Source organism: Arvicanthis niloticus, chromosome 6, assembly GCF_011762505.2.
Source record: "Arvicanthis niloticus isolate mArvNil1 chromosome 6, mArvNil1.pat.X, whole genome shotgun sequence".
Classification (NCBI taxonomy): domain Eukaryota; kingdom Metazoa; phylum Chordata; class Mammalia; order Rodentia; family Muridae; genus Arvicanthis; species Arvicanthis niloticus.
The window spans coordinates 43,500,424-43,515,822 of NC_047663.1; the positions used below are offsets into that span (position 1 = coordinate 43,500,424).

General features: G+C 51.9%; 1 protein-coding gene across 2 annotated transcripts; it reads left to right on the forward strand.

The window, feature by feature from the left end:
• The first annotated feature begins 549 nt into the window (after nt 1-549).
• Nucleotides 550-14,660, forward strand: Foxn1 (forkhead box N1). Of its 2 annotated transcripts, none has more exons than XM_034507293.2 (8): nt 550-945; nt 1,295-1,756; nt 3,732-3,842; nt 5,555-5,685; nt 6,474-6,570; nt 10,716-10,923; nt 11,064-11,555; nt 13,228-14,660. In XM_034507293.2, the coding sequence occupies exons 1-8, from the start codon at nt 823-825 to the stop codon at nt 13,545-13,547; spliced, it is 1,944 nt and encodes a 647-aa protein (XP_034363184.1). In that variant the 5' UTR covers nt 550-822; the 3' UTR covers nt 13,548-14,660. The 2 variants fall into 2 exon arrangements, with proteins under 2 accessions (XP_034363184.1, XP_034363185.1); XM_034507294.2 differs by having other exon boundaries at nt 1,298-1,756.
• Nucleotides 14,661-15,399: the final 739 nt, after the last annotated feature.

A 15,399-nucleotide genomic window follows, 5' to 3' on the forward strand; every position in this document is an offset into this window, starting at 1 on the left:
GGTCAGCCCTCAGATCTAGTCCAAGCCTCAGCGTTTCATAGGCTTTCAAGCTGAAGAGTTCAGAAAGAGGGCAGGGATGGGAGCTGGGGAGCATCTTGGGAGGCAATGGGTTCGATCCCACACAGAGCAGGAAGGGAGGAAGAAGAGAGGGGATAAGGAAAAGAGAAGTGCTTGGCATGTAGTCACTAGTCACAGATAACAGCTTGATGGAGGTAAAAACAACACTTACCAGACAGCCCACAGGCCCTACCAGCAAGGCCCCTTGATCATCCCACAGGGCTACCCTCTATATCATTGGAATTGCTGTCCCATGAAGCCTAGGCATGATACATCTTCTGGCTCCTCCTCCTCTCTGGGCCTACCCAGCAACTGATAAGGTCACCTAGCATAGACATAGAGAACCTAGCAGCCAGGGCTCCCTGGGAAGCAGGAGCTCACTGACTCACTGACTGACCAGGTCACTCACTGACCAGAAAAGCTTGAAACCAGGCAGGACCTCTCCTCTGAGTATCCTATCTGGTTCATTTCTCTCTCATGATTCTCCTGTCTCATCCTCTTCAGCATTTGCCTACCAGCATGTATGTAACAATGTTCCACCATGGCTATCTATCATCTGTCTGTCTGTCTGTCTGTCTGTCTGTCTGTCTGTCATCTCTTCTCTTCTCTTCTCTCCCTGTCTCCCTGATCAGATGGCTAGCTGCAGACAGGATCCCAGTCTAGGGAAATGGTAGGAATGAAGGTGGTGGGCCTGGGGTTGGCCATGCCTAGACGTTGGTCCTCATTCTCATCGTAGCTGGCTTTCTTCGAGGCCAGGACTGGGTGATGGTGTCACTACTCCCTCCGCAATCTGACGTCACACTTCCAGGCTCCACCCGACTGGAGGGCGAACCCCAAGGGGACCTCATGCAGGCTCCGGGCCTCCCAGGCTCCCCTGCCCCACAGAACGTAAGTACCTGGAACCTAAGCCTGGAATACGACCAGCCTGGTAGCTCTCCACACTGACAAATATGATGACCCTAGACCTAGAAGGGCCCAGACACAGATCTCTGTTCATTCCTTGGTTTGTTACTTCTGGAGGCAAGATGTGAAACCCCATCAGCCTTGAAGAGGGTGGGGCAAGTTTAGGAGAAGTATGCTTGTGTCAGATTAAAATCCCAAGAGCAGTTTATCTTTCCCATCAGTTCGGAATTCCTGTGAGCTTAGCCATACTCTATTATCTCAGTACAGCATAGGGTCCTGGCAGGTCCCCTGGTCCAACCTCCACTTACAGATTCTCTCTGTTCTGTCTGCCCAGAAGCATGCCAACTTCAGCTGCCCGTCGTTTGTGCCTGATGGCCCTCCAGAGAGGACACCCTCACTGCCCCCCCACAGCCCAAGCATTGCATCTCCAGACCCAGAGCAGATACAAGGCCACTGCACTGCCGGACCTGGCCCAGGCTCCTTCCGCCTTTCTCCCTCAGACAAGTATCCCAGCTTTGGCTTTGAGGAGGGCCCAGCAGGCAGCCCAGGGCGCTTCCTCAAAGGCAACCACCTGCCTTTCCACCCCTACAAGAGGCACTTCCAAGAGGACATCTTCTCTGAGGCCCAGACGGCCATGGCACTTGATGGACACTCCTTTAAGACTCAGGGGGCACTGGAAGCCTTTGAGGAGATCCCTGTGGATGTGGGGGACGCTGAGGCCTTCCTGCCTAGCTTCCCAGCAGAGGCTTGGTGCAATGGACTCCCTTACCCCAACCAGGAACACAACCAAATTCTGGTGAGTACCAGTGGCCAAGAGCCTCCCACCTCCTCTCTCCTGGCTGCCTAGAAAGAATCCTCAAAGCTAGGCGTGGTAGCACATGGCTTTGTACTCTGTGTGGTAGCCACTCTAGTACTCTGGAGGCTGAGGCAGAAGGATTGCTTGAGACAGAGGCCAGTCTCTCCCTGACTATGTATGAAGACCCCATCTCAAAATCAGAGCTCCATAGAAGGCAGCAAGCACAGAGGGTAGGGGCCTCCTGGTTCCATGCTGGTCCCCTGGGAAGGGGGATGCTAGCCTGGCAGGCATGAAGGGGGCAGATGGGGGAGGACATCAGGGAAGGGCTCTGGCAGCTTCCCAGAGGCTGCTGAGTCAAGATTCCAGAGGGTGACTTTTCTGTTTATTTAAGTGTCAAGAATGCCAAGCCAGACCAACACACCCCTATGCAAATGTGAGGAGGAAAAACACATTCCAGAGAGAGAAGGTTCTGGGTTAAGCATCAGAACTAAAACCCCACCAAATATGGGCTTCGGATTTCACTAGTAGCTTCAGGCCCCTTCCAGACCCCACTTTTATTTATTTGCGTGTGTGAGACAGAAAATAGCTATGTTGCCTAAGGCTGTCCATGAACTAGAGATTCCCCTGCTTCAGTGTCGCTGGTGCTGGAATTACAGGTAGCTCCTGGACCTATTCTATGGCCAGAGCAGGCTTCTATAGATAAGTGACTTGGGAATACCTCACAAGGTGGACTAGCACTTCCGAAGCCAGACCTGCAAGCCCTGTGACCTCGGGCAAGTCACTCTGAGCCTGGTGGGGAAAGTCATGTGAAGGATTCCTGTCTCAGGAGTGTGGCTTTGGGAAGCAAAGTGGGGTTTGCCCCTCTCCCTATCTCTGATCCCAAGGCACCCCAGTGTAATAACTCAGCCTGGACTCTGCCTCCCCTAGGGGTCCACCAGCTCTCTTCACCTCCTGCTTCCAAATAGGCCCATTCCAGTGCTTAGCCACTCCTCTCAGGAAGGAAGAGGGGGAAACCAGATAAATATCAGGTGTGTCAGGTGTGGCCAAGACAGGATGCTCTGCTGTTTCTGGAGCCGTGACTGCTTTTTCTCAAGCTTTTAGAATGTGACAGAAGCTACAGCTCGGCACCCAGAAAGCCAGCAGTTGTCCCCCATTGTCCACTCAGTGTAGCTCCTAGCCATTCAGCCAGGAGATTTCCTCCCAGGGTCCCATCAACACTCCAGAGTTCCCACTATGTCCATCTTGAGAATCAGGACCAGACACTCTCTGGTTGAGGCCTCATGACTTACCAGGACAACTGTAACCTGTAAACGGAAATCCACCTGGTCCCATGGGGACAAGTTGTACCCAACTGCCTGGTCCACTCTATGTGTGACTGGTGTCATGTAGCTTCCCCTCTTTGGGAGCAGCTCTATCATCTGTGAAATGAAGGGGTTAGACTTAGTGTTTGTGGCCCTTCCAGGCCCAAGATCCTGAGATTATGGCAATCTCTGCATCAGCTGCCCTGAGGCACACCCAGGAAGTGGTCACAGCTAGCTTTCACCTCTCTGGGCCCAAATGTCAGCTTCCCAAAGGCCTGTGGGAATCCTAGTAACAGTAGTCTGATCCTGGCTTGTCTATCTGCCAGGTATGTCCTAGCCACACGCCCTTGCTCAGGGCTCGGCTCACATGGGCCTCTCAGAGATCTCTGGTCTCATTCAAGTCTATGTGACCACTGACAAGTCTCCTCCATTTATCTGGTGGCCCAGCTTAGCCTGTCACCTGAAGTGAGGTAGAATGTGGGGAACACTGTCCATTCCAGCCAAGCTCCTCCACTGACTTGCTGATTTCCCTCAGGAAAACCTCTATCCATCTCTGTTCTCTGTTCCTTCCCACAAGAGTTAGCCTTGAGTGGGTCAGAGAAAGGATTCTTTTAGTGTGAGGTTCAAGACAAGAGAAAAGAAGGAGGGGGGAAAAAATCTTTCTTTTCCAACAGGGGTCAGAGGTCAAGGTCAAGCCACAAGCTCTGGACAGTGGTCCTGGGATGTACTGCTACCAGCCTCCCTTGCAGCACATATACTGTTCTTCTCAGCCTGCTTTCCATCAGGTAAGTCTGAGGCAAGTGGCTATACTTCCTGGAGTTCTCAGGAGGCTAAGTGGGTGTCACTGTGTGCAGTGTTTGTGTATACGTACGTGCATATATTCGGACAGGCAGGTGAAGATATCAGAGTCCTGAACCTCAGGCTGGGCTATCCCAGGTGAAGAATAGTGGCTAGTGGGGAAGAGAAACTGTTTCTCTTTTCTAGGGGCTCACAGACTTTTCTGAACCCTTGGTGGAGGCTGAGGAGTCTCCAACAGTGCAGCCAAGACTGAGGCAGAGTCGTGATGTGAACCAAAGAGGGAGGGGAGGAGAAGCAAAGCATCCTAGACAGACAGGAGCAGAGAGGGAAGGGGTGTGTGGTATGACACACTGGCTGAGCAGGGAAGGAAACAAAGGCTCTCATCTAGGTCACACCTTGCTGTGTGACCTTGTCCTTACATTTCCCTAAGGCCGAGAGTGGTGGGCACAAGTGGAGGCTGGGGTCCTCCCTATAGTCTTTACCATCCTTGCCCTTCCCTACCCCACTGTCCAGTTCAACCTCTCCAGAATGGATGAGATGATATAATTGCCCCACACTGGCAAGGGATGGAGGATTTTTGAAAAGAGACAGAAAAAAGCCCCAGAGCCAGGCAGCTCTCTTGGAGTCACCGGGCAAGACAGAGCAAGTGGCTGCCCAGCGCCCAGCTCCATCCACCTGCAGCCTGGCACTCAGACAGGCCCTGCCTGTGGAGCAGGTTCTACTCCCGCTCTGGCATTGGCCCTGATCCTGGCCAAGCCAGGAGGCAGGCTGGTGGGGGGAGGTGGGGATCAGGTTGCCTGTTGTGGATACAAGTGACAGAGAGGGGCAAAGAGACTTATGACAGGAGGTGACATCCTCCGTTTTAGAAAAGGCCTAGCTGCAAAGGCCTAAGCTTTTCTGAGGTTTCTGGTCTGACTCAGGCTAGAGGGTGTCCCTAAGGCAGTCTGCTACATCAGGGACCAAGTCACCACAGCATGAAGGTGATCAGACCCTAAGTGCCCCAGCTATGCCCAGCCCTGCTTTGAAGCCCTCTGCAGTCTTCAACATCCTTGAACAAGATGGCCGCACCCAGGGCTTTATGGAGCCCAGAGAGAGGGTGACTCAGGCACTAAGTGTCTTTCGGTGACCTGGAAAGAACACTTCAGCCTGGAGCAGCTGGGGGAGTCAGAGTCTCCAACCCCCAGCCCCCATAAAACACCATTCCTGGCACCGCAGCCACTCCCTTCACTGTGTAAAACTACCTCCTACCCCCACCTGCCCACCATCATGACCTGCTCTTTCAAAGAGCCACTGAAACTCGTAAAGGTGGCCATGCCTAGAACACACCCAGGCTGGACATCCCACTTCCGGCCCATTGCTCCGAAAGAGGAACAGGAGGAGGCCTGGAATGCCTGCCTGGAAAGTGCAGAATTATGGGCTTTTCACCATCCCATCACTATGGTAACCAGGGTACCTCAAAGACTAGGAAGCAAGAGCTAGAGGAAGACAGCTTTGAGTTTTGGAGCGTGGCTCTCTACCCAAGCCCAAAATGTCCGGCCCACTGCCCATAACTCAGCCATGCCATTGGGTATAATATAGGGTCCATGACCAGGAAGGAGAATCTGACCTCAGCTTCCTCTCTGGACATGTATGAATGAGGAAGGGCTCCCCACTTGGGAAGGTATCATGGTGATCACTCTGTCCCTTTTGGCCTCTACAGTACTCCCCAGGTGGAGGCAGCTACCCTGTGCCCTACTTGGGCTCGGCTCACTATCCCTATCAGAGGATTGCACCCCAGGCCAACGCTGACGGTCACCAGCCACTCTTCCCAAAGCCCATCTACTCCTACAGGTACATGTCCTAGCACAACTGGGGCAGAACTGGGAGCAAGGAAGGCCCTTGGGGAAACTAAGGTCTCATGATCCTCACAGTGTAAAGGTTATTGCAGGAGATAGAAATCCTACCCAGTAACTTCTAAGGATGCTGCAGAAATGATGCCTGCAGGTGGGTAGGTAGTAGCTACATAACCTTTGACTTTTTGTCTGACCCTGAGGAGTCTTAAGTCTGGTTGGATTCAGTAGATACTGCAGACTTGGGTGGGTGAGCCTGTGAGGGCCCATCCTGGGTACCTGGTACTAGAGTTTAGGTGGGAGATTCCCCCTCTTCCAACATTAAAAAAAAAAAAAAATCAATAAACAACTCTGCTACTTCCTGAGAAAATGTTTGGTTGCATGGAAGGCAAATGGGGAGACAAGTCAGGCTATTTGGAGTTTTATTTAAGAGAATGTGGGCAGAACAGTGCTTGGCACCCAGCAGGAAGCCTTGTTCCCATCCTCTGGGAGCTGAGGGCTGAGTGGTCAGGGTCACTCCCCTGCAATGATATATGCGAAGCCTTCATCCCCCACAGCTCTGAGGATGCTAGCTACTGTATTTTTGTCATTTCAAAATTAAGGAAATGGGCTCAGAGAGGCTCAAACAAGCTCACACATCTAGTGGCGAAGTCAGACAGCAATCTGGTTTTCCAGATTCCACAAAATGCTTGCAGAGTTCAGCTCAGCCTCACAGAACCTGTCGGCCAAGGAGAGCTGAAGATGGAGACCTGGTCAGAGGGCCAGGCTCTTAGGATCTCTCTTTTTCAGCATCCTCATCTTCATGGCCCTTAAGAACAGTAAGACCGGAAGCCTTCCAGTCAGTGAAATCTACAATTTCATGACAGAGCACTTCCCTTATTTCAAGGTGAGTCTAAAAACCACTCCTTGCCCCCAGCCCAGCAGGAAAGCAATAAGGGCTTAGCCCTAAGATGCTTCCCATGTCCACGGTGAAGTGCAAAGCTCCCAAGGGGGCTATATTTTCAGGACTGCACATGGCTAAAAGAGAGAGCCTCATATCTACCAGGCTCCAGGTTCCATCCTCAGTAGCAAAGGGGGCTGGGGGGAGGACTGTGAACAGAGAGCTCAAGCTGCTTGCTCCAGGCTACACAGCAGCTGGGAGGAGCTGGAGAAGGGGTTGGGGTGAGTCCTGACAGGTTTCGGAATTCAGCTACCTATCCCCCCCCCCCTTTACCCCTCCAGACTGAGAGAGGAAGGCAAATAATAGAAGTATTTCTGGCCTCAGTCAGGATGCTATGGGGCTGGAGGAATTCCAAGTTGGAGCTGGTCACTAAGGTGACAATCACTTTCCAGAGTGAGATTAACATCTGCCTCTATAGGTGGCATGCCGAGTCTCACTTGTACCCAAAAGTGGGGCTCACAGTCTTGGGGTGTCCCAAGCATCCAATGGGTTCTCCCTCAAACCCATATGCAGCATTGGCTCCTATTCTACAGAAGAGACTTCAGGCAACTCCCAGCAGTTTCTTCCCAGAAGCCCTGGGACAGGAGGATTGAGAGGGACCCTAGGGAAACTGAGGCATGAGATTCCTCAGTATGTAACAGTTATAGTGGCATGAAGTGGAGGTCCCACACAGTAGATTTTCAAATGTTCCTACAAGATTCCTGCACAGGAGTTGTGGGTAAGAATATATCACCCCTGACCCTTGATCTAATCTTGAGGAGTCATGTCTGTCTCTGGGTTGACTTGGCAAAGCTGGTACCTTGGGTGAGCCTGCTGAAGTCCAACCTCCTGGGGACATGACATGTACCCTTTTCTCCAGTTGAGCAAATATATCAGAGGGTGATTTATCCTTCCAAGATCACACAGCAGATGGATCAATTGTTGGGTCAAGAAAAACACGTTTGGTTCACACACAGCCCCCTTATCCTTGACATACGTTCCCCCAAGACCCTCTGTGCAGGTCCTTCTCCTGAGGTAGGTGCAGGAGAGATGAGAGCTTCTGATGGGAAATACAGTCCCCAGGACTTACACTCTGGTGGATACTGTCTCGTCTGCTAACCAGGCAGGACAGGAACTGAGGCCCAGGCAATCCAGAGCCAGCTCTGTAGGCAGTATCTGCACCATAGTCTTGCCTGGGAGTGACTGCTGCCTGGTGTGCAGAGAGCTTCACATCTCCCGTGCTCCCAGCAGGGAGTGGGCAAAAACATCTTTCAGCATGGCTTTGGCTGGAATGAAAGAGTCCACTGACTTGAGGTTCTAGGTGGGACAAACATCATAATCTGTATAGGCTGCTCCTGAACCCCAGAATCTCCAGGTAGAGATAGACACTCCCCCCTCCTAAGGCGGCAGCAAAGGCAAAGTCCTCCAAGAACTGAACAGAGAAAGGGAGGAGAGGCCCCTCCCTCTCCTCTGGGCCTTCTTCCCTGCCCACTCCTGGCCTTACCCCCAGCCCCTCCCTGCATCTCATCTTCCTGACTTAATTATTTTTCCTGGGAGCCGTGTAATCCCTGTTTTATGGGGCTGAAGAGTGAAGAGGTCTGACAGCTTTTTTGGTTAGGTTGTTTTTCTTAGCCGGTTGCATCACCCCCTTCATGCCAGAGTTTACATTTGACTTCAGAGAGACTGTGTAAGGATCCGACCAGCCCTATTGGCAAGGCAGGCCTCATGAGATGACCTAGGCAGGGCCCTTAGCTGGGGAATAGAGCTGGAGTCCATGCCTGGTTATCGTTTCCTTGTGTGATCCAAGGCCAGCCATTTTCTTCTCTGGGCCTCAGTTTCCCCCTCTGTAACATGTCAGTTTGGGCCAGTTGATACCTAGCTTCCTTCCAAGCCAACAGGTTCCCTCCAAACCTTCCTAAAGAGAGAGTTCAAAGACTCTAAACCTCTCAGTCGTCATCTGGAGGTCATTTTTCAGGGCAAGGACACAGTGGACCCTGGAGTGGACAGTACTCATACTGAAGGCAGCTGCTGTGGGCGTCCCATAGGCCCATGAGTCAGGGGGCTGAGGAAGTGTCCGGCCACTGTGCATAATTGTTAGTGCTGACCATCCCTCTTCCAAACAGGAAGTGGCTGCGGTGGGGGCTGCCCTGGCATCCCGAAGTCACACATTTATGGGACCATAAAAGTTCCCAGTGCTCATTAAGTCTGCTCATGGGGCGATAGAGCTTTGACTATTAGTAGAGACAGCGGTGGGAGTTTAAGAAGGTCCAGTAGCTCAAGATCCTCCTGGTAACCCCTGATGAACCTTGGGGGTCATCAGGACCAGCCCCATGACAGGTTAGCTGTCCCCAAGAAAGACTCCAGCAGCTGCTACCAGCAACTCTTGTGAGACTGGCATCAGGACCCAGGGCCCGGTTCTGCTAGGCGTGATTCAGCTTGGCTGCTCCCTGAGGCAAATGAGCTAGGAGGGCGTGGCCATCTCTCATTAACCAGAAAGAGGGGCTGAAAGCAGAGGAACCAGGGAGTAAGGGCTCCAGGAAGTTCCATCAGCTGGAGAGGTAGCTCTATCCACAGTCAGCCTATGTTGGGCTCAGGGTGGTCACAGAGCCTGCAACTGAGCCAGATATGTGGGACAGGAGGCCCATGCCCCTCCACCACCATCCCTGCCACCGCCTCTCACCCAACTGAGTCAGCTTAATGGTTTTTACAACCCTCCTTGGGCACAATTACTGCACTGGTGGCATGACCAGGCCTCCTAATGGGTGTTTATTCTGTTGGCACGAGCACCCCCTGCCTGAGGGCTGGCCTCCCCACCAGGGCACACCTCCAGGGCACACTCATGCGAACTCACACCCACACACTCAATCATGGATACACACGTACTCTGAGACACTTTCTCACACATAGCTATCATCACTCAGGAGTTCAGAGACCTATGGTAGGAGATGCCACTCACACGGAGAGATGTCTAAGGACTGGGTGCACATTCAGCCACATACGACTACCCCTGTCTCTACCAACACCACATCTGCCATCAAACATAGAGGCAGCAGGTGTGCTAACTCCCACCTACTCACCAACCCTTTTCTGCCCAGGTGGACCCAGAGGAGGGGCATTATGCTGTCCTCCCTTTAAAGGTGGCCCCAAAGACTTTAAAAATAGTGATCTTCCCCTTTCTACAAGGGAGGCCCCGTGGACACATCCTGCATCAATGGGTACACAGACCGATTTATCAATGGGTAAATACCTCAGTGGCATTTAAAGAGAGATCACAAGTTGGACATCGTGACTCATGTCTGCAATCTCAGCACTCAAGAGACTCTGAGCATCTTACTGTGAGCTTGAGGTCAGACTGGACTACAAGTGAGGTCCCATCTCCAAAAGGAGTGGGGGTTAACAAGTATTGAAGAAAGCTAGGGGTAGTACACACCTTTAATCTCAGCACTCGGGAGGCAGAGGCAGGGGGATCTCTGAATTTGAGGTTAGACTGGTCCACAATTGAAGTTCCAGGATAGCCAGGGCTACACAGAGAAACCTCATCTCAAAAAAACAAACAAACAAACAAAAACAAAACAAAAAACAAAAAAACAAAAAAACCCCACAAAACAGAACAAACAAAAGAACACTGGAGAGATGGGGCAGTGGTTAAGAGCATTGGCTGCTCCTGCAGAGGACTGGAGTTCTGTTCCCAGCCCCACATGGTGGCTTACAAACGATCTGTAACTCCAGTTCCAGGAGATTCAGTGCCCTCTTTGACAGGCTCCTATATGCATGTGGTACATAGATATACACACAGGCACCCACATGTACACATAAAGTGCATAATAAATATACAAAGGATCACAGTCCTCTGAAGGATCTAGACTAAGAGCTAGGTAGGGTAACAGCAGCTTTTAGATTTTAGTTAAAAAACTAACTTACGATCAAGGATTCTGTCCAATCCTTCCCCACAGCTAAAGGGTTCTAAGCATGTTTTTGGAGCTGAGGACATCAAACCAGAGTGTGTAGAAATTCTATGTATAGAATTGGTGAAGGAATGTTCTAGAACCCCCAGACCTAGACCCATTTCTTGCTGCCTGAACCCAACCTGGATTTTTGCTCTGCTCTGGCAGACTGCACCTGATGGCTGGAAGAATTCTGTTCGCCATAACCTGTCTCTCAACAAGTGCTTTGAGAAGGTGGAGAATAAATCTGGAAGTTCCTCTCGAAAAGGCTGTCTGTGGGCCCTCAATCCTTCCAAAATCGACAAGATGCAGGAAGAGCTACAGAAGTGGAAGAGGAAAGACCCCATTGCTGTGCGCAAAAGCATGGCCAAACCAGGTGAGGCTCGCAGGCCTGTGTGAGAAAGGCCCAGAGACCGGTGTACCAGAATGGAGAGGAGCGGAGCTTGCAGGAGGGTCCCAGGCTGGGAGGCTGCAAAAGAGGGAGGCCTCATGATATTTTCTTTTGGGTCTTTGCAGAAGAGCTGGACAGCCTCATTGGAGACAAAAGGGAGAAACTGGGCTCTCCGATGCTGGGCTGTCCACCCCCTGGGCTGGCAGGCCCAGGACCCAACCGGCCCCTGGCACCTTCAGCTGGTCTTTCCCAGCCTCTGCACCCAATGCATCCAGCTCCAGGCCCCATGCCTGGAAAGAACCCCCTGCAGGACCTACTGGGTGGTCATGCACCCTCCTGCTATGGGCAGACCTATCCACACCTTTCTCCCAGCCTGGCCCCTTCTGGACACCAGCAGCCATTGTTCCCACAGCCGGATGGGCATCTTGAGCTGCAGGCCCAGCCAGGCACTCCCCAGGACTCACCTCTACCTGCCCACACACCACCCAGCCACGGTGCCAAGCTGCTGGCTGAGCCTTCCTCAGCCAGGACCATGCATGATTCTCTACTGCCAGATGGAGACCTTGGTACTGACCTGGACGCTATCAACCCCTCTCTCACCGACTTTGACTTCCAGGGTGAGCTGGGAGCAGGGAAAGAAAGGGTGGGACAGGACTAGAGAGGTGCTCTTGGCCGTGTGGTCTAGCTCCTCATGTCTCCAGGCTGCCACCTGCTGGCTCCTGAGTTTCTGGTCACCTGAGGCAGATGACTAGAAGAGTTGAAGGTACACATTTACTCCCTGCCATCCAGACCATGAGGTTCTTCCCCTATCTTCCTCCTTCTGGTACTCTGAACATGTCCTGGATGGCTTCATCATCAAACTGCTCATCTCTGACAAAACTAGGAAATTCTGGACGTTCCATAGTGAACCTGATTGTGAGGGACTGGGAGGCTGAACATTCCAAAGTCATTTGCATTTCATCAGAATTCAGCTTTCACTGCAGGAAACAGACCTTCTGTGGAATGGAAGACCTTAGAGCTAAGCATGTCCTAGAGAGATTTGAGGCTAGAAGCCCAGAGAGGGGAATCTATCCATCTCCCTCCATCTTATCCACTCCATCCTATAAGCAACCAAGCCCCACCCTTTTCCCTTCTAAGTCCCGCCCCTTCCTGTTTGAATTGTAGTGTGCCGGCAGGCTATGCCACATATTCGAGGAGGTCTGGAGAAGGCTGTTGATCTATACCTTAGACTATTAGAAATAACTTCACATAGCTCTTCATTCCAGATCTGCTGCGGATGCAGAGAACAGGCAGCTGCAGAGGAGGCTATGGACGTGGGATACTATAAATTCTATTAGGAGGCTGGAGATGTGGCTGGGGGTAAAGCGTTTGCCCAGCATGCACCAGGCCTTAGTTAGGCTCAGTACTCCAGCATCACAAAACCAAACAAACCCCTTAATTAATACCTACTCAAGCTCCTACTGAGTATCAGGGATCTTGCAAACAGCTTTACATATGTTCTCCCCATCCGGACCTAGCGAGCGATACTACACACAGAAATCCACTCAAGGTCACTGGGCCAGAAAGGAGTTGAACCGAGGTGGCCAGGAGCAGCCAGCATTGTCAGGTCTCTTTCTCCACCCTGTGGTGATGATGTTCCAGGCAGATGTTCCAGTCCCTGGCCTGCCACGCGGCAGGTCACATGACCTGGAGGGACTCAGTGATAGCACTGTTTGTTCCTCAGAGTCTAGTGTCCCTCTGGTTCTGTCCCTGTACCTTGGGTCCTGTGAGAAGGGAGGCCTAAGGAGCCAAGCCTGTGTACCTCACTAGGTTCAGTGGTGCACTGTGGGAAGACAGTAGGCAGCAAATCAACCTTCTTTGGGAACCAAGGCAGAAGCCTGAGTGAAGAGTTTCAGGGGGACTCTAGGCTGCCTCCAAGTAGAGCAACCTTCAGATGGGCAAATCTCTAGTACCCGCTTTTTCCCAGAAAGGCACAAAGATTACTTGTAACTATGTCGGTGCTTCTCAGTCTGTGGGTCGCAACCCCTTTGGAGACTCTAACGACCCTTTCATAGGGGTTGCTTGCATCTATGACTTTCACACTATGGTACCTCGGAGCTGGACTCTGAGGCCCAGAAAAAAAAAATCAGTGATTATTTGAGGTCCCAGAGTGGGTGCTAGGGTAGGCTTCTAGTCCACATAACCAGAATCCTGTTCTCTGAGGCTCCTGAGGAGCTTGGGTGGCAGTCAGACTGGGCTTAGCTCTCTGTGGCCTGCCAATGATGATGCTTCTTTCCTCTCCCCAACTAGGAAATCTATGGGAGCAACTGAAGGATGACAGCTTGGCCCTGGACCCCCTCGTGCTGGTGGCCTCGTCCCCGACATCATCCTCCATGTTGCCACCGCCACCAGCCACCCACTGCTTCCCCCCAGGGCCTTGTCTGGCAGAAACAGGCAATGAGGCAGGTGAACTGGCACCTCCAGGCAGCAGCGGTTCCGGTGCTCTGGGAGACATGCACCTCAGCACCCTCTACTCGGCCTTTGTGGAACTGGAACCCACGCCCTCCTCAGCAGCTGCCAGCCCTGCTGTGTACCTCAGTCCCGGCTCGAAGCCAATGGCTCTGGCTTGAGCTGTGCCCAACGTCAGCTCCAGCCTTTGCCTAGCTGGCTGCCCATATCGGGCTCACCTTAAAGGTCAAAGAAGGAAAACACTACCTGTCTCCTATGCCACTTAGCCAACTTATTTGTTAGCCAGAAGCTGGGGGATCCACCCAGGATGCTACCTGGTGGACCCACTCCTCATACTGGGCCCCAGCGAGGGAAGTGTCGGAAACGAAGCAACAGCGCGCCCCCTAGCGCCGGCTCACTCGAACTTCAGCTCTCGAGCGTGAACACACCTGCTCTTCATGTGCCTTACACTCAGAGAAAGCCTTAGAATATCACGGGGTCTGATTTGATTTCTGGGGCAGCTGAGAGCTAAAAGCTTTAGTAGCAAAGCTCAGGGCCAGTGTGACAGGTCAAAGCTCACCCCCAAATCTCATCCTAATCCCCATGTGCTCTATAGGCCTGGCCCACTCTAGTCATGTTCTCTCCCAGAAATCTCTATTTATTCTCCCATCTCACACCCTTACAGCCTACAGGGGCTCCTCCCATGTGACCTGTGAACCCCTTAGGGAGACAGCTATTTCATAGGATTTATCTATCCATCCTCACTGTACACTCTGGCTGACCACCTCCAGGGTGACACAGAAGGGGCAGCATCTACCCTGGGACCAAACTGAGCCCAAATCCAACACGAAGTGTTTGGAAAAAACTCTTGTCCTCAGAAACTTGAACTTGTCCCCCTCTCTTAGTCTCAGCCATAGGAAAGGACCCCCCCCCCCCGATTGCCAAGTCTCACTCTTTCTCAAAGAGAGGTTCATATACTTTAGGCCCCAGCTTACTAGATATTGTCAACATCTCAAGCATCCTGGGTAACTAGGGTTTGCAGCCTGCTACAGGATGGGGTGTGTGTGTGATGCACACACACACACCTGCATAGCAGACTTGGGACTCCCACAGAGCCAGCAGAATGTCTGTGGAGCTGAGATTTGACTCAAATGCCCACCATGACCCACCAACTGGGATCCTCAGCCTTCCCTGGGTCTGAGGGCAACAAGTACCTCCATAGGTTGTCCCCAAGCTCACACGAGGGTGGGCAGATCCCTCAGTCATCTACCACTGTCCCCTGTCCTGGAACAATAAAGAAAGCACCTGATGGTTACAACTACTGAGCCTTCATTTTGGGGACCTTCACTCCTCAAGCAGGGTGTCTAGAAGGACTTTTAAAGATATCATACATACATACATACATACATACATACATACGTACATATGGTGTGTGCACACGCACACATTGGAAAAATATGTGCTGTGTATGTCTGTGCCTATGTGTGCTGGTCCAAAAGAAGGTATTAGATCCCCTGGAGCTGGAGTCACAGGCAGTTGTGAGCCTCCGGGTGGATGCTGGGAACCAAACTTAGGATTTCCAGCACAGCAGCAAGCACTCTTAACTGCTTGAGCCATCTCTCCTGCCTTAGTAGGGCATCTAGACCAGTGGTCCTCAACCTGTGGGTTAAGACCCCTTTTGGTCAAATGGCTCTTTCACAAGGGTCATATATCAGAGACCCTGTATATCAGATGATATTTATATTTCAGTTCATAACAGTAGCAAAATTACCATTCTGAAATAGCAACGAAATAATTTTACAGTCAGGGGTCACCGCAACATGAGGAACTACATGGGGGTCACAGCGTTAGGAAGACTGAGACCCACTGCTCTAGACCAAGCTGGGTGAGCAGCCAGGCAAGGCCTCTTGTCAGAGAAACTTAAAAAATGGGAATTTGGGGTTGCCTGTCCAGAGAAAGAAGGTGACTTCTTCTAATGCCTCTTCTTCTGACACCTGTCCGATGCTGCCATGGCTGGCCCTAATCGCACAAGAC